This window comes from Nannobrachium achirus (genome assembly GCF_963921795.1).
Source record: "Nannobrachium achirus genome assembly, chromosome: 4".
NCBI lineage: Eukaryota > Metazoa > Chordata > Actinopteri > Myctophiformes > Myctophidae > Nannobrachium > Nannobrachium achirus.
Genome location: NC_137813.1, coordinates 40,835,780 through 40,863,309, shown reverse-complemented (window position 1 = coordinate 40,863,309; position 27,530 = coordinate 40,835,780). Strand labels below are relative to the sequence as shown.

The 27,530-nt window shown below is 42.3% G+C and overlaps 1 protein-coding gene across 2 annotated transcripts; it reads right to left on the bottom strand.

The window, feature by feature from the left end:
• Positions 1-518: 518 nt before the first annotated feature.
• atp6v0a1a (ATPase H+ transporting V0 subunit a1a) lies at positions 519-27,530 on the bottom strand. Of its 2 annotated transcripts, XM_080724903.1 has the most exons (22): positions 27,424-27,530; positions 25,416-25,572; positions 24,776-24,854; positions 24,218-24,315; positions 23,989-24,117; positions 22,842-22,924; positions 21,685-21,811; positions 21,235-21,317; positions 20,412-20,505; positions 16,856-17,068; positions 13,972-14,122; positions 13,196-13,335; positions 12,625-12,791; positions 12,440-12,530; positions 11,937-12,055; positions 11,207-11,420; positions 10,338-10,445; positions 9,650-9,757; positions 6,232-6,249; positions 5,588-5,705; positions 4,805-4,976; positions 519-1,826 (listed from the first exon to the last, which is right to left on the bottom strand). In XM_080724903.1, exons 2-22 carry the CDS (start codon positions 25,530-25,532, stop codon positions 1,733-1,735), a joined length of 2,523 nt encoding a protein of 840 aa, XP_080581029.1. In that variant the 5' UTR covers positions 25,533-25,572; positions 27,424-27,530; the 3' UTR covers positions 519-1,732. The 2 variants fall into 2 exon arrangements, with proteins under 2 accessions (XP_080581029.1, XP_080581030.1); XM_080724904.1 differs by lacking the exon at positions 6,232-6,249.

Sequence of the window (27,530 nt, the reverse complement as noted above, 5' to 3'; positions counted from 1 at the left end):
TTTCAGGAACTATGCCCACCAGGTCATTAAAATAATTTACCTGTCACAGGCAAGAAGTGCTTACTGCTTATATTAAGTCTTAACAAACAAAACCAAGAAAATTAACCCGTTATATGCACTTCCTATACACAAACATCGAAGTACAGAGCAGGGGGAATTGCATACTCATATCCACAAGAACTTAATGTGATACGAATTATCTAGAAATATTAAAAACACCCCTTAATTCCTTCATAACAGAGCAAAGTACAGTTGTATCATCCAGTAAGTGCCTGTCCAGTAGCTCCATCTGCAGGTCTATTGACAAAGTGGCTCATGAGGTACTCTGCTACATTTCTATATGTAACCACCAGAGGGAGATCTACTCATGTTTGACTTGCTTTCATATGGAAATATTCAAGGGTTTGAACTTTTAAAAGACATTTGTGCAATAATGCAAACGTATAAACCGAGACAAAAAAAACATGAAATCCTAAGTAGAGGGGGGGAGAGGAAGATAACTGTGGCAGCAATTAAACCAGCTCTTTCCTGTTTATTAACAAGCACACAGCTTACACACAGATGAACTACAAATCTTGCAAGGTGAACAGAACGGTACAATGGAATGAGTCCATTCTCACAACTTTGTAAACTTTTACAGAAACATCAATCATTAAACATGAGGAATACTACGGGAGAATAATCAACAAAACACAATCTCACGTAATCCCAGAGTGCTAGAATATCAGACGATTCACCTATGTTGAAAATTCAATATCTAACATTTGAACAGGACGAGGACAAGAACGTCAGCCTCCCTTAAGTTCACTGTCAGTGGATGTGTGGAAAAACATCCACGCAACGCTAGGACACAACCTCGGCTAACTTGTGCTACTTTTCACATAATTGTCTTGATAGCTTGATATAATAATATGATAGGCTGTTTCCCTTTGGACCTTTACAGTACAGCTGTGTGGGGATACTGTGCAAATCTAACAAGATAGGTTTATGCAGCGTGTGCGTGTGATCAAATATTTGAGCAGCTCTGTGTTGGTAAAGGACCAGTATGAAAGAGAGAGAGAGACAGACAGACAGACAGAAAGACGGTCAGAGACAAAGGGACAAACAGAATATAATAACATGATGAGACAGACGACAGGGATACAAATATCCCCTCCCTCCTGCCCCTCATGTTGTCACTTCACTCGATGTGAATCAACGAGGAATTTTACATAGCTATGGCAAGGTCCACCTCATTTTAGGATGATCAGTAGTGCAACTCTCAGTGAGAATGAAGGAAACATAAAAGGATTCACAAAACGAAAACATAAAAGCATAAATAATCTTATACAAAAAAACAAACAAAACAAAAATAACAAAACAGGAAAAACTACACTAAAGCTGTGTCAGACAAATCCTATTTTCCTGCAGACAAACGAACGAATGGATGAATGAATAGCTGTGTAGTATAATTAGCATATCTGAGAAGACAGCTGGTTAATATTTCATTTTTCAATATATAAGAATCTCTGTGTATACGCTGCAGATCCAGAGAGGACGACGTCTAAAAAATCATAACAGCTTTTAAAAGTTTGATGGGACCATAGCAGAGTTTGGAAAGTGTCAATCATATAATAGCTGTGTGAACACCCTCACTGCGCCAACATTACTTCACAGAGAAATCACTGCTCAGCAACAGAGTAGGACCTTTGGAGTGACGGGTGATGCTGCCGGAAGAATTGTGCAACGGCGCTCAGTCATCGAACTTCCCCTCCGAGATGCTCTCAAACGTAAAAGGGAGGAACTTAAAGCCCTGGCCAGTGTAGAACTTATTCTGGAACTCCACCCTGGTAAGAGAGAGAGAGAGAGAGAGAAACTGGTTTTAATGTCTGTTAAGACCGGGAACACATCTGTGTCACGTAACCACTTTAACCATATTTATTTTACACTTTGGCAATTCAAAAATAGCATACATTTTACAGAAAACCGATTTTTTTGTTGTTGTATTTTTCATGTCCCATTCAGGCCGGGTACACATTTTAGTGTATGGGAGGGGCTTACTGTACATGTACAGTATGTATCAACATATTTGTTTTTGTAGGCTAATTTCTGATTTGAGCCTAACTATAGGTTAGGCCTAAATGGGTTAATAGGTTAATGTCCATTATTATAGTACCAGAAATGACAGCACAGGTTCCTGGTTGAAAGTCTGCAGCACTGGCCTGGTATACAGGGTTAATGACTCTATCAGGCCTGCAGAATGCTGATCTGAGCATTAGGCGACAGATGACCCCTGTTCTCCATTCCACAGTCTGCCTCTGCAGAGGCACCCGTGACCACATCTCTGCTCCTCTAAAAAAACAGGGCCCAGTCCAGGGACCAGAAACCTAAGCCTCTGTCAGTGGGGAAACTGATCAGGCTCTATTTTTAATAACTCATTGCTAAGTAACGGCCAGATGACCTTCCAACAGACGATCCCCAAATACTTGCCGTTCCATCGTCTGTCTGGAGTGGGAAGGTGGGCCGGTGTAGGACCGTACGCTGCAAGATGGCATTATATTTGACAATGTCTAGCTAATTGTTGAACTTGTGGCAATTAGTAGAATAGAGAATACATTGCATTAATGCATTTGATTAGCCTTTTTGGTTTTTGGCAACTTAATACATTACTGGATTTATGGGAGGGAACTGGAGCCGTAAACATCTTGGGCCACCTCTGTGGTAGCAGAAAGATGATGATGAACATTTCCTCTCTTAAACACTCACAAACATAATTGTACACTCACAAACATAATTGGTGAACTTGGTCTGCACATTGTTTCCCTCTACAAGAAATATCTTTGTCGGAAATAGCCTCTACACTTATAGCTCACAACGCTTTGTGTTGTGTGAGCTTGTAGATATGCTATTCTTTTACAAATGTTACCCTCCGAATAGGGATGCTAATACAGTTAAGCAGTATGTGATCTTTGAACGATGCAAACAACCATCTCTCTTTAAAAAACAATTGTTCACTTGCTGGCTCCACTACTGTCCATTCAGAGGTAACTGTCCTGTCAGGACGAATACAGAGATGAGCGATGTGACACAGGCATGCTTCGTGAATGTGCCAGTGGATTATCAACCCAAACGCAGGCAAGCATTCAGTGACATTAGATCAGGGCCTTAATGAGGGGCCAACAAATGCTCTCCGGTGCTTTTACCCAAGGAGTCACAAATACAAATCACATTATCAACAGGCCTGCATAAACACTACACAGAGCCCCACTTATTCCTGGCCTCAGGCCAGGAAAGACACCGGGCGCTGGTAATCCACTCATTGTTAAAGCAAGGTTACACATTGGTTACTTTACTGGGATCAGATGGGATGGGAGGTCAGCTGAGACCCTGTAGCTTAGAACAAAGTCTATCCACCTTTAGAGGGAGCTAGAGACCTGTCATGCTGGCGACCGAGTATTTCCCGGTGAATCTGTGCGCAACGGTGGGGGCTTGGGAGTGTGGGGGACACGCACCACTGATTATTGCTGATGATGGAGAGGTGATAGCTTAGCTTTTATGTATCATGTTATGTAATGTAATCTTGCCGATTTAGTAAGAGACTCGTCGCCAATTGCAAGATATTTAAACGTTATTTGGGGCCATGATGATATCCTTTTCTTCCCACAACTAGACTAAGGATTTATATTGTCTGTGTTATTGTTTACAACCACAATTATTCACGTGTGGCAAGATCGCGGTTCACTAGTTTTTAGTAGGCTATTAGTGTAGGCTTAGAAGCCTTTTCAGAAGTTAATTTAATGTTTTCCATTTAATGATTTCCGTTATCCTCATCTAATCTTGCGCTAATGCACACAACTGTTTTTGCCATGTTTTAAGGCCGTGTAGGCTTTTCAGAAGTTAATTTAATGTTTTCCATTAAATGATTTCCTTTATCGTCATCTTCCGCTAATGCACGCAACTGTTTTCGCCAGGTTTTAAGGTCTTATTTTAGTTGTTTCTCATAAGCTCGCAACCCTCCTTGCCCATCGGCCCCCACCTTTGCGCACAGATTCACCGGGAAATACTCGGTTGCGTCATGCTGTATGGGATCCACGGGCTGATCAGACAGCAACTCCATTCTCCTAAACCAAGGTTTCCTAGCCTACTGTACCTATGCCAAGGAAACCTCAAAAAGCCATAGACTCTGGCTGCAGCCCCCCTATTAAAAAATGACTTTTATATCTACTGTTTTTGAATATTTTAATCACAGCAAAATAGGGGAGGCCAGGTTGAAAGTGTTTAAACTGGCAAAATAATCTTATTTTGAATTGAAATTACTAGAGGAACAGGGGGCCTTCACAATTTTACATCTACAGATTTACAGATCGCTGCACCAGTGGGTTTATATAGGAACTATGGGGGGCCTCAAGCAGCCCTCAGGTATAAAAATCACACTCGTGTGAACTGAGCGGTGGTGTGTGTGTGTGTGTGTGTGTGTGTGTGTGTGTGCAACAGCGCCCCTCCCTTAACATGTGTGGTCAGAAAAGGTAACTGCAGGCTACGGACACGGAGACAGACAGCCAGACAGACAGACAGACAGACAGACAGACCCACACACACGGCCACGTATAGGAGCGTTGTGACCACCGCTCAAAAATATGAAAACATATAACGTGGTAAGGTGAAATTAGAAATAAAATATGTTGTCCCTCTAACTGCAATGACTGAGCTTGCATGACGAATAATTTCACCCAGTTTTATTACCTGTAAACCTGTTATGTGGCAATAACGTTGGGTTGACTGGAGACAGAAAGTAACACAGATACACAACAACAAAGTGACTCACCAGTGCAGACGCAGTGCGTGCAGGAAGGCTGACAGGCCCTCCATAATGAGAAGGATGCAGACTGTGAGGACGGCGAAGGCGCCAAAGACAATCGCAAGGAGAAAGAAGCCTGCAAAGCTCTTGGAGGACAGGCCAATATGCATGACCATGGTCCAGAGCACCTCCGATAACTCTGCATGGGAAGACAGGACACGTGTTGCATTAGAAGTGGAAGAACCTGGGTTTCCATGTATGCTTTGTCTTTGCACATCCATATACTGTGCACCGAACACAATTGATCGACAGGCTCACAGTGCAACGTGTTGGGTGCTGTCGATCAGCTATTTCCGATGCGCGACAATTTTTTTTTGTCACTGAACACCAGATCATATGAATAAAAATTAAATTTGTTTGGCTTTGAAGTTGCACAGGATAGATATGACACATAACCTAAATACACAAAGGAATATTTAATAACTTTATACATTTATATTGGAAATAGCCGATCTACAAGCTCACAACGCATCACAAAGCAATGCGTTGTGAGCTTGTAGATCTGCTATTTCCACTACTTTTTGAAAGTGTTTGAAACTGTATGAACATTTCTCAACATGGAAACGATTATGACGATTATGAAAAATAATCACGATTATGTCAAATAATCTCGGTTAGACGATTATGTAATAATTGTGACAGCCCTAGCGACGACTGCAACCAAGTGCAACTCAAGCTTTAGCAACTAGGTCCATAAGGATGTAGGCGTGCGTGCACTTTAACTATTCCCCGGGCGAGTGTCATACTTACGTGCGTGGGCCAGACTCAGGGCCCAAAGCCGCAGGTAGGAGGCTGTATTAGAGATGCAGCCCAGACAGTACTCTATGGTGTGGATGGCCTGGTGCACCGCCACGTCCCCAAAGTTAAACTGAAGATCAAACAGACGTAAGAGACACTCACACATCAGTATATGAGAGAAAAAAAGAAAGAAAGAAAGTAAAAGACTCTACATTGTTCCCAAAAAGTCAATTTACATGCTCCTTCAGATCACAGAGGTCACATGTCATTGATTGAAGAAGCCATTTGATGTGGAACACCCTGATCTAGCACAGGATGCAACACCCTTTGAACCAGGAGAATTAGCTATCCCACTGACTGGATGCCAACGTGCAACTTATACCCTCCATATGATTGGCAGTTGGCACTGCCAGGAAGAAGCAGTACAGTCTAAAGAAGCGGACCCCCACTTGAGCTGCTTGAGCAACCCCCCCCCCCAGCAGAAACACACAAACACACAGTACCACCAGTACACAACACAACACATACAGATGTAAAGGGTAAGGACAGAAAGACAGGACACTGAGACAAGAGACAAACTGGCGGGACATGCGCTACGACAGAAGGGTGTCTGGGATGTTGGGAGACGGGACGGGGTGCATGAGCTCCTGTCCTACCTCTTCCTCTTCCCGGGCCTTGAAAGCAAGTGACAAAACGTTAGGTTTGGTTAATAACATGCACAGACTAACATGGTGTCAGGAAAAGGTGTCAGTGCATTATTAAGGATAGGCAGGAATAGGCAGGAAGTATGGATTAGAAGGGACTGATACTCTGGGGCATTTCTGTGAGTTTACTGCCCTCTAGAGGAGAAACTGTGTCAGTGTCTTAGGTTAAATCATATACAGACTGACCTAGGGTTGGGTATCTGCAAGCATTGACAAAAGTATTGTTAAGCTACTTGCTCACAGACATACCACAGTGTAATAAGGTCAGCCTGGTGTTACCCTTCTTTAGTTACTGTACCTTGGAGCAGTGGTTTTCCAAACTGGGGGTCCACAAATTATATTGGTGTCCCCCAGATGATTAGCTTAATGTGCAATATTGTTTTCTCACTCAAAGTATTATACCGGGTTTCTGCAAATTTCTTAAGTTACAATTTAATTACTTTTGAAACCTTTTTAACACCAAATAGGCCAAAATTGTCGAATATTATGTAAGAAAGAGGCAAATATTGTGACAATAGCTCACAACGCCTCGCAGGCTTGTAGTTCGGCTATTTTCACAATATTTCTCTGTCAAAGTTTAACCGAGTCAAACTAAATATGTTTCTTTTGGGGAAATCATGGCCTGAAAAGTTTGGGAACCCTTGAGGGCAGCAAACACACAAAGTTGGCCAAGGGATTCATTCCGCTTCAAAGGCAAAGAACATGGCAATAACTCAAGTTCTGGATGTTAATGGAGGCCTAAGCTACTGTACATGCTCAGTAATACTAATACTACCGTGTAAAAGCATTCTGCTGACATTTGCCAGTCATTTCATATAGGTCTTCCGGTCGTAGACATTTGGCTCCGGGTGTTTGTGTCAGTGGTTGCCGTGGGAGACGCTGGGGATGAATGGCGAAAGCCCCGACATGCTGTGACTGAGCCACTCTGACATGCATAGCAGATGGATGCCGTCTGTTGGACTTATCCCCTTATAACAGCTGGCTGAGCAAGTGACACTGCTCTTTTAAGAGTCAAGACAAGTAGACTAATTACATTACTTTAATATATGAAAACGTTTTTTCTTTTTAAGAAACTGGCAACTGACCATTATGATTCTTTAGATACTTGACAAAATGACAGTCAGCTCATACAGCACTGGCATGTTGCTGTTGGGTGGAAAGTTGAAACCTTGTATGTCAAAAACCATACATTGTCAGGAAATGAAAAAAAAGGAAAAAATAAAATAAAGAAATACTTCTTCCTTATTATAATTTTTATCCCACGATTTTGCAACCCATTTTTTCACCCAGTGCCAATTGCCTATGTAATCCTGGGCTCTGCTCTCCCTCTGCCGCGCCTGGGGAGACAACGGACTGACCTCATGCTTCTAAAAAATACTTCTTAGTGCTTTTCATTGGTTAAATATTTATAAAACCCATAGACTTAACCACTTTCAACCTGGTGTCCCTATTCTTTCAAATATATTTTAAATTGTAACTTTCAGATCCATTCCATTTCTCTACTTTTGCGTGAAACTGAATTTAAAAAAAAAGAAAAAAATATATATAAGATAATATATATATATATATATATATATATATAAAATGACATATCATACAAGGTTTCTACCCGACAACAAAATGTCTGTTAAAAGGGTGTTCTCTGTTTAAATGTATGTGGTAGATTTGCAGCTTTGGCACCATGACAACACAGAGAACCTGTTCAGCCATATTAGGGTGGAGTCTAGATGAATCAGAAAACACACACATGCACAGATTGCACACACTATACAGTGATGTGATGGCACTTGGTTACAGCACTGTAGTAAAACAACAATGAAGCTGAATGAAATGCACACAGAATGAGGAAATAAAATACATACTGAAAAAAAGTACAATACAATAAAATACAAGTCATATTTCAGCCATCCTTATGCTGCGTTCATACTAGCAGCGACAAAGTGAGAGGCTACAAGCCATTTTCAATGGAAGCCAGCGCCAAACCGATACCTGACACCCTTTTCTGCGTGACAAGTTACAAAAGCTAGAAAAGAAAAGCTGAGCTGGTTTCAGCGGGTGGAAATGAATTCTTGCTGTCAGCCAGTTCCCTTCTCTTTTTTAGCCAAGCCTTTATATTTGACTTTACATTTTTCTCACTCACTCCCACACAAGGACACACACTTGATGACTTCAAGAAGCATGTTGAGCAATACTTCAACGATGACTCGGCAAAAGTGTAGCTGTGGCATTATGCTTCTGAACATTTAACCATTTGTACCGTATACACTTCAATGACCGGAGTTCTCCAGGGGTCTATACTTGGCACCCTACTTTTGGCAGAATTGAGACGCTAGGGTTCATGTGGTTAACCAAGAACGAAGTGCGTGGGAGTGGATCTTAAATAGGAACGATCTCACAATCTCTCTAAAGCTCGGAGAATAAATTCCCTTGAAGTCAGACAATAGCCTTACATCTTCTGTGAACTAAAGCGTAGCGCCAAAGCTGGGAAGAGTACTAGACTGAAAGGGCGTGTTTATAGTGGCGTGGACAGTGTTTATAGTTATCAACAGCTCTATAAACAGTTACTTCCAATCGTATCGAATGTCGCTTTGCTTTCCAAAAGGTCAGCAGACAGAACAATGCCTTCAGGAAGAACTCTACTTCTCTCTCTACGCCAGTTCAATGTGAAACAACTCGAAAGGCTCTTGGGTTGCCTGAACCTGAAATACTCAACCTACAACAACCTGTAAAAGCCCAGTTTCCTTTTCCTTCCTTGTGGCCTTGGAGGTGCTGAAAACTAAACAAACAGATGTGAAATTCACATTCACCAGAGGAGCCTGATGCTGGGATTTATAACATTTAACAGCAACTGCAGATAAAACAAGGGTGGGAATCTAAAAACCCACTGTTGTCTCACAAAGTAAACAACTACACAAAATCCAATTTGATCAGTTTATTTCTTCTCATAACACCACTAAAGCCCAAGACCGAAAATACCAAGACTTCAGACAAATGGACAAACTGGAGCACAGTTGTGGTCTAGACACCCCACACAAGCATCATCCATAATTGATGCAAATTTCATGTCACTGTGAATGGGACGTGGAAACACGAGGCGACCGTGTCAGGTTTCCGGCTGAGGTGTTGAATTATTCAAGGATATTCCATCTACTGCCCTGGACCCAAGAACCTGTGATCCTCTTCATCAAACTAGTAACTACTGGGCTGCAAGGACTAATGCTCCTCTAACCACTGGAGGGAAGACAATGGACTGTACACAGCAAAGTGCTCAATGTCAGTTAAAACCAACACTGAGGGCTTTGCTGTGTATTTGTCACGCAGAGGGTATTATTTCTGTCTTAGGGAGGGCGGTGCCGCCCTGCTCACTCACCTCAGGTTCCTCGTCTGAGTGCTGCGACAGCTGGTCATGTTGAATGATCTCAGCCTCGTCCTCCGTGGGCCCGTTACCCACCCGTATCCCTCCGAAGCTCTGTGTGCCCTGTTGAACAAGACAGCAGTTAGAGAAGCTCTGTGTGCCCTGTTGAACAAGACAGCAGTTAGAGAAGCTCTGTGTGCCCTGTTGAACAAGACAGCAGTTAAAGAAGCTCTGTCTGCCCTGTCGAACAAGACAGCAGTTAGAGAAGCTCTGTCTGCCCTGTCGAACAAGACAGCAGTTAGAGAGGACTGCTATCTTTCAACCCTAAGATAACATTTATGGCTGGGTAATACTGTATTAAAGATATTATATCAATATTGTGATATGAGACTAGAACTCATCTGGTATTTTGCTTATTTGAAATCACATATTTCTTTCAAAAACTGCACTTATATAGATTCTTTAAAATTCTTTAAATATATACATACCAATATATACACAGTACATTGATCGTCACAAAATGATGTTATCGATATCGAGGTGATTTGGTCAAAAAAATATTGTAATATTTGATTTTGTCCATATCGCCCAGCCTTAGTTCTATTCAAAAATATATAAGTTAACGCATCACCAATGTGATTAGTTAGCATCAATAACAACAGATAATAACAAATTCATATATATGAAATATTTCACTTCTTACCAGATTCTTTTTCCATAAGTATTGTCTCCGCAGAACCAGAGTTTTCACTATTAACATAACGGGTACGCATGCCACGGCAATGATCACCAACAGCGACTGAATGGCCGCCTGCACAAACAAGACCAAAACAATGAGATTAGGATTCTACCGTATGGCCATTCCAGGTCTATTCCATCCAGAACAGAAGTGGATACATGTGTTATTGTTGAGAGTTAAGAGTCTTCTGCAGTGATTGGTGGTCTCCCTACTCCTCTACTGAAAATCTTGATAACATTTGCGGGTAGGAACAGTAGTGGTATTAAAGCTCAGAACACAATATCTCCCCAGCCCATGCGCGCGTTCTGTCTTAGCTAAGCATGAGCAATAGATTAACGAAGTCATGACGTCACTCGCTCATCCCCCGGTTCACGGAAGTAATTTCTCTATGTAGAATAACATTGGGTCATCTTAAAATCGTCTCATATAAGCATCGTGGTCCAATAATAAACAAACTGTCTCCACGATATTGTCAGAGAGATGGCTCTGTAACTGGTTATGACAGTTAGTCACTTATATTTGATACAGTCCGTTTCTGGTGAAAATGTAACTAATTTGGCGACAGTAACATTAGCGTTTTCTCACCATCAGTTGATTCTTCATATCCATATGAGTCAAACCGCTGAGATCATTGGTTTATGTTTGGAACACAGTTCAGAATGGGGAAAAAAACATGAACCAGGTAGGATGTGTAAATTACGTCAAACTTCATTACTCTATTTGGTCTCTAGCACCGGACACTCAGGTAAGACATCAATGTTATGGATTGCAACTTCAAGTGTTGGATTTATGGATGGAAGGAGGCAATAACATGACTAATAGCTGTGTCTAACCTGGCCTCTGTAGAGAGGTGTGACGCTAGGGTCGTAGCTGAAGAGGAACATGTTGATGAAGGCGATTAGAAGGCTGGGGGCCTCTCTGGAGGTGCGGACGTTAAACGCCAACCACTTGTAGAAGATCAGCAGGGCCAGGTAGCCGAAGAGGCTGGACATGAATACGATCTCTGGGATGAAACCCAGGTAGATGTTCAGGGGCTTCTTGAAGTACCTGCATGCAAAGCACGAGGCGGTGGTTTGTGTCACTGAAAATCATTTTAGCTATAATAATTTATATTAAAGAAAGAAATATTTTCACTAGAAAAAGGTTACAAACTAACTTCCTTTCGTGACCTTTTCTAAATGCTTTCCTTAATGAGGGCAATGGTAGAATTTAAAATAATAGTGAGTACCGTATTTTCCGGACTATAAGGCGCACTTAAAAGCCTTTAATTTTCTCAAAAAACTACAGTGCGCCTTATAGTCCAGTGCGCCTTATATATGGATCATTCATTGACATTGACATTCCCTTTAGCACAGCTCCATCTGTTTGATGCATAACGCAACGGTAGCGTCTATTATGTGCGCCTTATAGTCAGGTGCGCCTTATATATGAAAACAGTTTGAAAATAGACCATTCATTGACAGTGCGCCTTATAATCAGGTGCGCCTTATAGTCCAGAAAATACTGTAGAGACAGATTTTGAATTTCTAAAGGGAGAGAAACAAGCTGCTGAAAATGTCTCACATGTGGTTGAAGAGACTGAGAGTGACGCCAAACAGCATGTGGATGACACCCAGGACGATGGACATCTTCATCTTGAAGGAGTTGAGGAAGGTCAGCTTGTTGGTGGCGATGTTCCATATCTGTGGGAAACAATCGATTGTTAGTGAAGGCTTCAGAAGATCAGACATTCAGTCATTGACATTAATGGTTGCCGATTGCCTGGGGAAATACTTTTTTTTTCCCCCACCTTTTTTGCCTACAGGATATGGTACATATATTATTATTCATTTTTCTTCTTCCCACAGGGCTCTGGGCCACTAACAAAAGTGTAGTTGGACACGCCCTCAAGGCACTTAGACCATGCACTTAAGACAATGTGCTAAATCACTTAAACAATGCCCCAGCGTCTCCTTTATTATAGTAAAACTATTTTTTATTTGATCTTTGGCCAAGCATAACATGACCTATGGGAAAATGCTTTTGAGACCTCCGTGACCCTGCACATAAAGGCAAAAACAACTCACTGGGTCAATGCCAATGGGATACGCCCCCATGAAGACACCGTCAACGTTTGGGTCCAACTGCAGAACTTTATTGCCTTCGAGGTCCTCAAACCTGCGGTGAGAAAGGACATAGAGCAACAACTGAAACTTTGCACGCAGTTGACCTACAAATCCACTCACATATTGCAGTTGAATGTGACACTTACGTCCAGTTGCCTCCTATGCGGGCGTTGAACATGGGCCGGACGCTCCACCCAGAGCCGAACAGGTTGAGGGACTTGGAGAAGCAGTCGTTGTAGATGATGCCCGTGTACACGGAGAAGACGCCCATCAGCAGGATGATGTAGCGTCCCGCAAACACCATGCTGAACATCTGCCACATAGAACAACAACGCCACAACGATCACTTTGTGATCTCATGCCAAAGAGAATGAAAACCAGTGAACTGCACTGAAAAAATACTTCTACTACAACTCATACAGCTCATCACACTCACACTCACTTACAGTAATAGTACTGCCTACCATCGACTCATGTTCAGGGAGACCACATACACCCACTATATAAGTACCAGATTGCAGCTTTCAAAGAAAAATTCTACTCTTGTCAATGTGGTCTTTCAGATTCACATTATTATGTTTATCATGGCCACAAACAGCTAACTGAAATGAAGCTGAGCTGTAACGTGTAAGAGATTCCCAGGGCTGAGAAGTCACGGCTGGTCAGGGGCTGATGATGGGATGGTCATGGTGGGACACCACACAGAGACATTCATACCTCGTTGTCGTTCTTCTGGGCCATCAGCCTGCTCTCTCTCAGCACCAGGTAGAGGGCGCCGCACGTCATGAGCGCACCATGGCCAAGGTCACCAAACATGACAGCAAACAGGAAGGGGAAGGTGATGATGGTGAATGGTGCTGGAGACAAGGAGGCAGGCATCGTATGAGAGGGAGGGTGAAATAATACACACACATATCATGCATATCTTCACTGGCGAGCAGAAACCTTGCATTTCCAAGTTTCAAATGTCCATGTTTTTTTTGTAAAGTAAAGCCCTGCTTCATCATACAAGTCACACGAGATTGTGAAAATAGCCGATCTACAAGCACACAACGCCTCGCGATGCGAGGCGTTGTGTGCTTGTAGATCGGCTATTTTCACTAGTTTAAATAATTTGAGTACAAGTACACAAACGGTTTTGGTCATACAAGGTTTCAACCCGACAACAACGATATTCATCCATACATTGATGATGATAATGTAAAACAAGCATGATTCACAGCATGTGTCCAAGAAGAGATGATGTGCTAATGGGCGATAAAGCCAGCTCGATAGAAACCCTTCTGTTACGCTGAAAGGTCAAAGCCTGTCAGTTGCTGTAGCTCAACACTGCCCGTCAGCTGGGAAAACAGACCCTGCCTGAGGCAATGGAGCACAAAGCCCAGCCAGCCGCCCTCACATGACTCCGGCACGGTCAGATGAGAGAGGTTGAGGGGGGGCTGCCCGCGAGGAATGCGCAGAGAGAAGAAAGAGGTGAGACGAATGCCAGTTACCGGGGTTTATCTCACGGTAGTTGCCAATGCCGTAGGCGTCCACGATGTTCTGGAAGCCCGAGGTGAACTTGTTGGTCTTGTTGAAGGTGGGTGGGGTCTGCTTGGTCTGCATCCTGTTGAGGATGGAGGGCACGGTGGAGCCGCTCTTCTCCTGGGGAACACAATCAACACCACAGTGAAACAGGGGTTTCTGTTATTCCATCTGTTGTGTGTGTTACACGTTCGCGTTCTATCATTTGAGTGCCAGTCTAGGAGCACTTTCAAAAGCTTTCAGAGTACAGAGTACTCACTAAGAGTACAGGGGAACTTTAATTACAACTTTATCCATTAAAACCGGGATGTACATGATGTACAAGCTCGCAGCGCGTACAAGATGTGTACTGTACATCTGCAATTTTTTTTTAAATTGTAAAATCTTAAAAGAATGCAAACTACCGATTGAGAAGGCATTTGTAGAATGGGCCTCAGGTCTTAATGGGTTAAGCTTTCTCCTTAACTGCTGCATCACACACAGCATTGTGTGCCTGACACACATTCTTGTCGATTATTTGCATCGTTTCGCCAAGCTAAGTGGTTCGTTGACATGTTAAATGTCGACAAAATTGCAAATACCTTTCTTCTAACACTATCGTGATGTAAAATGTTTATTTTATTTTATTTGCTATAAAAACATTCTTTATAATATATAATTAAAACATGCTAGCTAAAATGAGCATGTTAGCTAGCGACACAATGTAAGAGTACCCAGCAAGAACACACATGCTTTGTTCAAAAGCGTGCACTCTTACAGTATGTCCTGCTAAACCACAGCCATCCGGGTGAAACACCTGGTTTTTCGTGAGAGTCCGTCCCTAGCGGTCGACAGATTATAGATCTGAGATGATGATTGGATAATTGAATAGATTATTGGTAATTTTAACTGACATGTCGGTTCCTCTCATGCCCTCATATCTCTTTTGATAACTGCCCTGAAGACAAATGGTCAACCCTTCCTTTGATTATCAAAATATACCTCTTTTAAAGCCATAATGTAGTAGTCACTGTCATGATACAATGGTAACTGCAGGCCAAGTGTCCTGATGTAGTTGCAATTCAGTCAGAATGCTCCAACATATCCTGGAGCGTAGCAAGAGTAGGAGTCAATTTTCTTAATCTCATGTCCCATAATGGAATCATGTGCAACAGCATGAGAATGTCAGTCGGCACTTTCTCAGTGTCAAGGAATGAGAGGAATCCAGATGGCTTCTCTTATCATTATTGTGCTGGCCACTGGGAGGGGCAGCCCACCATGCTTTCAATCAGATGAAGAAGCACACACAGACACAGATGCTAACTTGGGAAATGGTAGAGGTGAGATCTGGCTATATTAAGAGGCTATGTTCAGTCTGGCGGCCCCAGTCCAGTTTTTGGCCTGTAAAGATTTGAATCAATCTGAACACCAAAGAAAAACACATGGAAACTGATTTCTGCAAATCAGATGTGAACTGCATTCCTAGGTGGTTTGAAATGTGATTCAAATCTGGTCCCTAAAGTTGTGTCTGGGCAATTGGACATTGAAATCTGATATATACTTTGTCATAGGGGAGTGTGGCTCAGCGAAAATAGACGATCTACAAACTCACAATGCGGCGCATTGTGACACGTTGTAAGCTTACAGATCAGCTATTTTTGCTGTAAGACAAGAGTACAAAATCATGCCTATGTCATTAGGATGTTATAACAGCAACCAATGCAGATATGGTGATAATGTCTGAATATATAAATCCGATATGATTATTTATTCAAATAACAGCGTGGACGATCAGTCCAAAACATCGCATTTGAGAGACAAATCGGATTTGCCTGCAGTCTGAACAAAGATGAAAGGTCTACTATGGTTGTTTCTCAATGAGACAAGCAGGGTACAAATAGTCAGTGGATAAATTCAGCGTGGAGAGAGAGAGAGAGAGAGAGAGAGAGAGAGAGAGAGAGAGAGAGAGAGCCATGCGTGACACACGACTAAGCCTCCACTGGCATGACCAAACCTACACATTTAATCAAGATCAGCACAGCCGACAGTGTGTGTAGGTCTACTTAAACATCGTGCTAAGCCCACAAGACAGGATTAAAGATTTAGGGAGACACCTAACAGTACAGTAGGAACCTCCTATGCTATCACATGTCTCGCCAAGCGTTTCATTATGGACTTTGGCACCATTCCAGCCAAGCCCCCACCTGCCTTTTGAACCTCTGTGTGATGTTCTGTGCGTGACTCGCAAGCATGCATGCCTCTCGTTTGAACCTGGCCTCCACAGGGGTGCAAACTCCTCACATATCTACAACTCACGCAGCATTTGTCCACGACACCCTGTTAGCTGCTGTCACTGGCTGCGCCCCGTTACACAACCCGACCACCCCCACCCGCAACCACTTCCCCTAACGTCAACGCTGTGCTCGAAACAGTGGTTGTCAAACAAAGGGACAAGGTTATTCCAAATTGTTCCCCCAATTGTTCTCGAGATGTTTCATAAGTAGCAGCTCTACAAGCGGCTCACAATGTGTCACACGCAACACGACGCGTTGTAAGTTTATAGATCGGCTATTTTTTTAATAACGTGAGTTTAAAATAGGGTTAAAGTGGTTAACCCATTTCGCTGTAATAGTTAACAGTCTCCTGGAAACATACAACTATTCATTATGTAAGTCAACGGAATGGAACATGCACAGGGAGTTTGCACTGCCATTGTTTTGTTCCACTATTTTGACATGAAGGGGACTCTAAGGGAATTTTTGATACGAAGGGGTCTTGAAGGGAACCCCTTCAAGAAAGACCCCTGGACTTTGTGACCCACTGGCCTAAAAGATGTGAACGTGGGTGCATGTGAGCGAGGGTGCAGTGACTCACCGTCCCCCTCCGCAGGGCAAACTGGATGGAGTCCAGGTCGGACACAGGACACCACACCTCTGCGATCAGACACTTCTGGGTGACGTCGATGTTGCAGAGGTTGAGGGTGTGGTAGATGGCCTTCATCTTCCTCACCTTGATGAACCACACCCGCACCGTCTTGGCGGCAGCCTGCAGGACTCTCTGCCTGTGGTCCTCTGTCTGGTTCAGAACCTGGAACACACCAAAGAGAGAGGCAGCCATCTTTCTTAGTTTCAGCATTAAACATAAACGAAATGCTTCACAGTGGTGCTGAGTACATGCTGGTGTAACTAAGAGATTCACTTAAAAATCTATATATTTTTTCTAAATAAATTAATTAATTAACACTAATTCATAAAAAGATGAAAATGATATTATGACCTCTGGGAATAACCTCCTGTTGGCTCACATAATTTTCAAATGCTTCCCGCACCTAATAGGTTGTACATCGGAAGTGCTGAAAATTTGCAAACAAAATTAAGTGGGTGTCCCGCCACTTCCGTTTTGGCCTTTGCAGTCACATAAATACTGTAAGTACTATTTAAGTCAAATTAGTCGAAGCCTATCTAGCTTGGCAACAAGCTAGATAAAAAAAATATATATACAGGTATATAAAAATATATTGTTTGTGAACAGAAATGACAACTGACAGCTTCCTTTTGCAACTTTTGCAGGGCACAGTAACGGACTCTGTAGCGTTTGGAAGATTGTGGGAGAGTTGTCTGGCTTGAGAGACTACCTGAATGATGACTACTACTGTATGTGTGTCAGGCAAGTGTAAAGTGAGATTTTGCTAAGTGCCCTGTTTGTATTCATGACAACTTAAATGACTAAGATGAGTGATCAATAGCAGACTCAAAATGACATTCTACGAGTGAATGTGTCCACACACCAGTACATGCCATTGCTCAGCGCCCTATAGTCTGAGCTCATCCTGTCCATTCAGAGCTATAATTGTTGACACTGGATTGCACTAGTGTTCACCATATGCCCGAGGACAGCTGCAGTAATGAATCATACAGTATATTCCTTGATATTCATAGAAGAGAGGGGGCGGGGTGTGTATTTATTAATGGGAGTCATTATCTGCTTGCACGCTGATGGGCCATCCTTCCCGTAAGAGACAGTGGGACATTCTCAGGTGCACCCAGTGTGACTCACTGTTGTAGCATGTTCCATAATCAGCACATAGCAAGGGCACTTCTGCCACCCTGCCCTACGCCCACGCAGCCTTGCGTTGGCGTCGTCGGACCTTTCCAGCTCACACATAGCTGACTGCTGTCCAAGTCACTTCTCACTTGACATTCTACCCTGCAGATCTCACGCCCACGTAGCGACGAGCACAACAGCACCCCCGCAAACAGCGAGGTGTGCATACTGTGGTACTTGCACACATATTAAGGATAAAGGGACGGGATACCAATCTATCCGGCAGACACCGTCGCTTGCCAAGCGTGGAGTCTCCACTACTCACTGGTAATCGATCTGTTGATCGTCCTACATTGGGTTATTAGTGTATAGTATAACGCTACAACAGCCCACGCAAGACAGGCTGAGAGAAAGGGGGCAGCACACGGTTGACTCACTCCTGAGTATTTGAGTGAGGTCTTTCTGCTATTTTAGCATGCACGGATGAGTGAGTTTGTGTCTGTGCATGTGTTTGTGTGGTAGGGTGGGTGGGTGGGTGTGTAAGCACGGGTGGCTGAACACCATGTAAAACATCTCCATTGGCAGCTGGTTCTTTATATGAGAGAGATGAAGGAGGGTTCCCCCAGTTTTCCTAGCCAAAGAAGGCAAGGATGCCGCCGATCACCGGCCACACTGTACAGCCAACACCCACACACACCAGGGGAGCAATTAAACGCTAGGACACAACCACCATAGTGAGCTCTCACTGGGAATATTGTCTTCCACCAGTTATGTTGCTTCATGTACAGCTACGGGTACAGCTGCAGTTAAACCACACTGCTCTCTATGTGGAACCAGACAGCTCACATGCTGCATGCCAGCGATGGGCATAACAAAGACCTTTCCACCACATAAACCACCGGTCCGAGACAAGCATTGTTTCCCAAATTACCAGACAAGACCGGCACAATCAAGCAGGGCATGAAATAGAGAGGATTAGTGGACAAAGGAGCATGGCGGTGGTGTCAGAGCATGTGTGAAGAGTTGGAGTAGAGGTCACTCTGTTTGATAGATGCCCAGTTCCCTCCAGGTTTTTCACCCCAAATGACAAAAACTTAATTGGCAGTTTAATTACAAACAAAACATTTTTAAACATTTAAGAAAATATTGAGTTAATATTGTGATTGTGTGTTTTGTTTTTCTTCCCCAAAGCAATGTTTAACATGCATTTATTCAAACCACAAGTACTTTGACTTGCAATTTGCTAATCTCCGAATAACTTTAAAATCTTGTGTGGCTGGCTGCAGCAGTAGAGGTTCTCCCGCAACCCTATGATAGCAGTATGTGAATGTGTGCAACAGATTTATCACCTAAGAGTGTTTACAAGATGTGGAGTCAATTTGTATCTCTAATCTGATTAACTGGTATTTCCTGTGATTCCCCATTTGATTCATATACTCGACTTGGCACAGCCATATTTAAAGCTGCTGACATGATCAAATTAATTTCCAGACTTGGCAGTGGAACGCTGCTGCCAAGTGAGTGCAACTTCTTACGACAACATTACTCTGAAATGCAGTGGTATAAAGTAACTAAGTACATTTAATCAAGTACATTACTTGAAAAAGCTGATCAACAAGCTCACAATGCGTCGCGATGCGTGTACTAACTATGACAGCAGTGTACAATTCGAGCACCCGCATTTATGCAATTTCCTGTACCACAAATCTGTGACAAATCCAACAGCACTGGCAGATTCAAGTTCAGAAATGGAGAAATGAACTTGAATATTGCACAAGTGTAATAGTGCTGATTGAAAGGGATGTTTTTGTAAAACATCATAAAAAACAGTCCCACTCTCCAGCCTTTTAATAAACAGAAAACAGAATTTCAGGAGGGGAGAGAATCTCATAAAGATCATTTATCAGCTTAAATGTTGTAGTGTTCTACCAACTGTGTCTTATCTTTTGATTTATCGCTTCAAATTTCAATTGTTTATCCTGTATGATTTCTCTCTGCTGGTTGGATAAAATTGGAATCCCAACTTGAAAATGTATTCTATTTCATACATTAAGGTTAACAAAATAATATCACTTACACCACCTTACATTTGCTGTATGCATGTTTAAAAGGAAACCATCACAGTCACAGACATTTTACTCTAATAATTGATGTCACTGGGGTAGAATCCGGGATTCTCTGTGGCTGTGACATCGTCCTTGTTCACTGTGCGGCAAAATAGCTATTGGAAAACATTAATCGGGTTGAGGTGAACAGCGGCTATTTGACCACATGGGTGTGCAAGCAAAATGCATCATTTGGAATTGTGGGAAACGCATTAAAAGCTGAAAGAGAAAGTGTCCCTTTAAGTGAACTGAGTGAGGGGTAGTGTGTCTCATAGTCCTACCATCTGGAGGTCATCGATACGAGCATTGACTCCTGCTGCCATCTCCTTCCTCTCCTGTGGAGTCTCTGGACAGGGATACAAGGATGCTCTGAACCTATGGAACAATACAGAGATAGAAAGGCAAGACTGCACAGTTAACAACTTCAAGGCACCAAGCCAGGGAGCCAACATTGGCGCAGGGGAGGGTGATCACATTAAATCCTGCACATTATTCTACCTTAATTAAAATTCGTAACTTTGACTGTATGGGGAGGGAGTCTGGGAGATGGGCGCGTTAGTCTAATCATCATTATAACAATGTCCTGACATCTAGAAAATAAAATCATGGCACTTATCTCAAAAAGGTTGCTGACCCCTGCCCTAAGCTCACAACGCATCACAGCTATTACAGTACATTGTGTAAATGTCATATTTTTGAACATTTTTGAAACTTGAAAATTCTCTTTTTTCACCGTTTTGCATGTGACATGACCAAAATAGACACCAGATTTAAAAAAAGAAAAGGATTGTTCAACTTAACCAAACAATACTGTGGTTTGTTAGATTTTCATGGAAACCAATAGCCTCCATTTATTTCAGTACAGTGGTGAAAATGAACTTGCTGAGCCAAAATACCTAATTTTGATTCAAACATTTTGGAAATGTTTAATTACTATCGAGAAAATGGAGTAAACATAAATAAATCAAAAAATACAACCATTAACAGAAAAGTATGTTTTATGTGCCGAAGGTGACAAAGATAGCTGTGACAAAGATAGACGGGATGTGACTAGTTACTTTGGGGTTCTTTAATTCCACAGTATGCTTTTATTCAGTCCCTTACCCCTCACATATCTTCTTGACCCGATTCTTCAGTTGGTCTCCCTGGAAGAAGATCATGAAAACAGACTTGTGGACCTGGTCACCCTGTTGGAGTAACATACAGCGACATACTGTGAGGAGACACACAACACTGGATTTGGTTTGTTCAGCATCAAAGGGCATTATCAGTAAACAAGAAAAACTAGGTGCTCAGGAGGTACCAGCAAAGTTAAAAACGTGTGGCGGGTGCTACCAGGATCAGTGGGATAAAACTTGAAAAAAGAGAAGGAGGATCCGAGCACTCAAAAAATAAAAAGGAGGGGAACAGACGTAAAAGCAGTGTACTTTATTTCAAGACATAATAAAAGCCGACATGTTTCGACCCTCTCGGGGTCTTCATCAGGGCATATATGCCCTGATTTTGGATACTACTGGATCAAATTAGTCTTCTTTATTATTAAGCGGTACTAACCGACGTGGGGTCCTCCAGTGGATCTTCAATGTCTGCCTGTCTCAGGAACACATTTCCACGGCACACCCTCCACAGCATCCTCTCAAACGTAGGAATGCGCTCTCTGCCAATTACTCCAGCGACAAACCTAAAAACAGGTGTTCAAAGCATATTTTTTACCTATTTAATCAATTAGTCAGATTTGGTCACTCTTAAGGCATTATCATAGTCTGAGGTGGAGTGATAAGCTATCACCGCGTTATTAGCAGCGGTGAAGAGCTATCACCGCAAACCCAGACATATCTCCTCTCTTTACCCCTTCCACCCTATATACATTTCGGCCATTTGAAAATAGCAGATCTACAAGCTCACAAGCTTTTACTCAAGTACATTTTGAATTGTGAATCCGGGTCACGGTGATAGGACTTCACCGTGACTATGATGGCCTCCACTTGTTATCACATTTTTAGGTGATAGCTTATCACCTAAAAGTTGAGGTGATAGCTATTCACCTCGGACGATGATAAGGCCTTTATGCTGCCAGGTGGCTCAGCCAGACCATGTGCTCCCCTATAAGCCGTGTGGACCCAAGTTTGAGTCAGAGACTCCTGGTATTTATGTCTCTCTTCCCTCTCTGCCCTTCATTTCCTGTCTCTCTGACACGGGAAACCAAGGGAGGTTCTGCATTTTTGTGCTCCATTTCAGAGTATAGAGTCTATATATTCTGTCTCAGACATAAAAATGCAGAACCCCCAACAAATATATAAGGGCTTGTGTTGTGTTCATGAATAGATCACAGATTCACAGCTGAAGCCCAGTTAAATTATGGAAGAACATGAGACACAGTTAGTGAATCTGAGCTCAGGTCAATGACCAGGGAGAAACCCAGCTGATGAGGTGGTGAGCTACACCTGATAAAAGCAGGAACCTCAGCCCCTGATCAACAAAGCATGCATTTATTAGGCTTAGGAACTGAAAGCTAATGTTCTACTGTGGTTTTGAATCCGATATTCTCCTGAAAATGACATTAGTGGCTTTCCTAGACTGGTCTGTCTGAGCTGGTGTGTTGGACGTGGTTGGCTAACTGTAACACTGCTGTTCTCGGACACAGATAGTTCAAATAAAATGCCAAAGCTCGATCCAGTAATAATCAGGGAAGACCATGATGAGAGACTCACCCCAGTCTAAGAGGAGCTGCTCTGTTGGGCTCGTTGGGGTCCAGCAGAGTAGATGACTCCTCCAGTAGGCTAGGATCCTCCATCTGTATATGATACCATAGTAAGTTTAGTTCACAAACCATTAACATTGTAAAATAATTGTGACTTCACAAGTGACCCAAAGAGCACTGAACTCCGTTGTTGCTGAAGAGAAGGGCTTCGCAGTATTCAGTCTATTCAATAGCTATACCAACTGCAATATTTGCAGATTTTGTACACACAGCTTCTAAAAGTTAGCTGAATGGCGTAGGTTTAATAATTAAATACTGTTGGATTTAACAATAATTTGTTGTGGAACAATAACATCTTGGACTATATATACATATATATACATTATATTGTTCAGCACTAATGAAGATGGTCCAATGAATCAAGTGGTTGATCAGTATTCTGGAAAATACAAAGGCCGAAATAGGGTTTTGTTTCCTGCAGAAAGTAAGTTTCCCCTGTAAATGATTGGCAGAAAGTGCAACAGATTTAGCTGAATGATTGACACAAATGAATTTTCATATAACTTGTAAAAGACGCTATAACATTGCAAGTTAACCTAACTATGATTGTAAGTGAAGAAGAGAAGTGTAATGGTTACAGGACAAAGGTACAACGGATCAGCCTGGCTTGGAACAGACGAGACAATGTCATAGTGAAGTGTCATAATGGTGCCTGAGTACTCACTTAGCAGATCATTACAAGTGCAACCACAAAGCAAAACATGTTACAGCTTCACTGTGTGTTTAATTAACAAACACAGTACAGTACAATTGCACTTTTGTTTGTGATGCCCACCCACCCGGTATTTGAAGAATGAAGAGAGCACTTAACTCTGCCTGTTTAATTGGAATATACTTATTTAACCACTAAGGCCTTATTTTATACTTTCACTTGTACAAAAATACAGATCTGCAAACTAACAACAATGCATTGTGATGCATTGTTGAAAGTGGTTAACCAGTTGAAAAATAGCACATCTGCAAGCTCACAACGCATAGAGGGTATTTTTGGAGGAGAAATGTGGTGTTTATTGGAAAAACAAGTGGCCCAAGTTCAGTTACAACTCACTAAGACTAGAGGGCCTAAGTTGGTCGGGTTTGTGTCCGGTGTATCTGACCTCATCAAAAAACTGCTGCGTGCGCCGCAGGATGTGCTTGAGCTCAGTTAGCTCCAGGAAGTTCTTCTTCAGGGCCTCCTGGTTGGTGTTGATCTCCTTCAGCTCGTTCTCCAGCTTCTCGAATGTGGCCTGCGGAGACAGACAGGGACAGGAGGTCAGATGAAGGATGCCAGCGGGCGGCGGAGGTAATCAGTTTCCGTGTTGTGGCGGAGATGTGAAGAACAGTCACCTCTAGATCGATCATATCCCTGGGGAAGGGGACTTCAGGGTTCTCGCCTGTGTCAAGGATGGGGATACCGGCCTTCTTGATTTCCTTCTCCACAAACCCTGTGTGAGAGAGCGTAACCAATAATAATGAAACGGCCACATAAAACTTTATAAACAAAACATGTATAGTACAACTCTTACTGCTTCGTTCTACGGAACAACGTGTGATATAAACACAGGCCTAAAAACAAATTATTATGAGATTCTTCCCGGTCCAGTGGAATGTGTTGGAACCAGTGGTCTGTGAGTGGATTCCAGGTGGTCCCCAGCTAAATAAGAGTTGGTAACCAAATGGACCCTTATAGATTTTTAACTCTTGAGTGTGTAAAATGAAACCAAATGGACCCGTATGGGTCCATTTGGTTTCATCTCCGGTCTGAGAGGCTGGTTTCATTTCTGGTCTGAGAGGCTAAATCTTGTCAAATGATGGTACGTGGCTCAAATGCCATAATGGCCTTTTATGTGAAAAGGGTTGAAAACCACTGCATTAGGCGTTATGGACATTGCAAGGCTCACTCACTCAATTTGCGATCCATCTCCTCACATCGTCGCACCTCATTCACAAACTTGCGCTGGAACACGTTCACGTCAGGATTTAGCTGCAAGATAGAATACAGTACCAAATGTGTTTTTTTTTAAACGTTTAGCAGTCATAAAATAAGATACTTATCATAGACCAGCTAAAAAGATATAAGTAAAGCAAAATGTAATCCCAATAGAAAACAGTTACAACATTTTCAATAGCAATTGCAAGAACGGTACTCCACATTGATTGTTAAGAGTCCATCCTTTATTCTGGGACAATAACTTTCTTCAGGGCTATAATGAATGACTTTTCCCATGCCTGGCATGAAGAGCTCAGCTGTGTGCAAATGATGAACATGATGCAGAGGGTATGTGCTTTCTCAACAATCTCACTCATGCCATGAGTAATGCTTCATTCATTCTCTGCCGTAAGACGTTGTCACTCGCCGGAAATAGCAGATCTACAAGCTCACAACTAAGTACAAGTCAGGCTTAACAGCTTGTGCGTCTCTTGCCTGAGGATGAATGAACAGTGTGGTGTCTGCTCTGAATGGTGGAAATTGCCATGCTGAGAGGTTGGAAGAGTTAAATGACCTATACACACACACAGCAAAAAAAAAGAGTAATTGACTCACATCACGAAATTGCACCATTCCAATCTCCCCCAGTTCACTGACACAGCAGTAGGCAGCCTCAGACTGGAGGAAGAGCTGGGCCAGAGTCATCTCTTCACTTCGAAAGAGTTCCCCCATGGTGGCGAAAGGAGCTGGCGTGCTCTCTCAACCAAAAACACTGGAAGTTGGATATCTTAATGTCAGTCACACACCTTTATAATACATATATATTGTAATGTTTAGCAGACTGAGGGGGTCTACCTCCAACCATGAGGCAAACCCTAGCCCCCCACTCAGCAGACAAGGCAAGCAACCCGCAACGCCAAGAGAGCTAGCTTGCTTGGCATAGCGAGTTACGGCCCAGTCCCTTGCAGGGTCGTTACAATATACTGTTCTTTTTCTTCCTTTTTTAAAAATCGGGTAGCTCGTGCATATCCGGTTTGAAGTGCTGGTAGGCAAGATGAAGTACATGAGACAGAAAACCTCCCACTGCTTCCCTCAGGAAGGGACCGCACACTCCAATGACAATGGACAGGACTCAAAGCTTAATTTAATTTTTGTATTTTCTGCACAGTGCATTTTGCCATGGCATGTTGGTGTCGTCAGGTCATAGCTACACCTAAGAGAAGCAGTGGGGGGATATACTGTATATACACACAAACACATACAGTAGCCTATATGCTTGCTATTTTATTTACAGGGCTTTTTTGCAGTTTGCATGCTAATGTCAACATCACTAATGAAGCCAACTTATATCAGTTGTATGATAGTTCAACACTGCAGTGGGAAAATGCCATGTGACCAAAAAAATCTGACAGCTAGCCCCCATGGCAATCCCATGATCAGTCCAGGAATTTGGTTCTGCTGAGAAATAATTTGCACTCTGGTAATAACTGGATTGTATAGTGTGTAGTAGAAGACCTTTTAAACAGGCTTGGAACTTAATTTAATTTATGTAGCCAACTAGCCATGGGGCAATTGGATTACATGCAAATGGAAGTGTTAATAACCAATGTAATTGCCAATGCAAACGTTTAAAGTATGTTATGTTAGCAAAGATGTCCTCGAGGCTTTCAAGCCAGTTAAGCAGTGAACAGTCTACTGTGTGTGTGTAACGACCCCATAGTATAGGCTTATCAATGGATTATGAAGCCCATGTGACAGGCAGCGTGAGCCCCCCTGGCTATATTTTGAAAAAACTTAATGTCATAAGACAACAAGGAGCAATTGAGCTTATTTACTTAAACGTTAACTTTACAGACATTTAACTGAAGGTAAACAAGATATGTCACCTGCAGTGGTGTAAAGTAACTAAGTACATTTACTCAAGAACAATTTTGAGGTATTTGTACTTTGAGTATTTCCAATACTTTTACTTCTAATCCACTACATCTCAAATCCAAACATTGTGCTTTTACTCCAGTACAATTATTTGAGCACATTAGTAGTTAGTTTGTAGGTTTTGATTATTATTACAAAACATAACATAACCACTTCCACCCAATATATACATAGCCAATCTGCTATTTTCAAAATACATTTTTGACGCCAATACTTTTTTACTTTTAAGGACGTTTACTTGTAACAGAGTATTTCTACGTTGCAGTATAATACTTTTACTCAAGTAAAAAAAAATAGTACTTTTCCCACCACTGTCTGTCAGTGTCACCTGCGTCAAGACATATGTCATCAGTGTTACCTGCTGTAAACTACATTGACTACATTAAAGTAACATTAGCTCGTTAACAATCAAACAAAGCCATCAGAGTAAAGCGACGATCTTATTAGTTAAGTCACACCATACAACTACAAAGTTGTAATACATTACATTAGCAATTAGCTAACTAGGCACAACTATTGTGTACAGTATATGTGTGTGGCTAACAGGCTAGCTAACCAAAACTATAACGACAGATCGCGCACCTGATAGTCAATATTGACGATACACACCAGTTGCTGAGAACATGCAATTACACAAAAACACATTCTTCTAACCCATGATTCACACAAAAATATATAACGTATCAACCTTGATTTGTGTCTCTGTGGATAATCGATCTCCTCTGTGTGTGTGAGTTGTTTCTTCTGGGCTGTTGTAAAGTGATCGCTCTCTTCTCAGCTGATCATCAGCCCTGA

Bases quoted from the DNA above. Each gene is read 5' to 3' on its own strand.
- atp6v0a1a (XM_080724903.1), bottom strand. From the start codon at position 25,532: ATGGGGGAACTCTTTCGAAGTGAAGAGATGACTCTGGCCCAGCTCTTC. The intron at 12,792-13,195 runs GTATGAATGTCT...TCTATGTGGCAG, and splicing joins CCCAGAAGAACGACAACGAG to ATGTTCAGCATGGTGTTTGC. The intron at 1,827-4,804 runs GTGAGTCACTTT...CTCTCTTACCAG, and splicing joins CACGCACTGCGTCTGCACTG to GGTGGAGTTCCAGAATAAGT.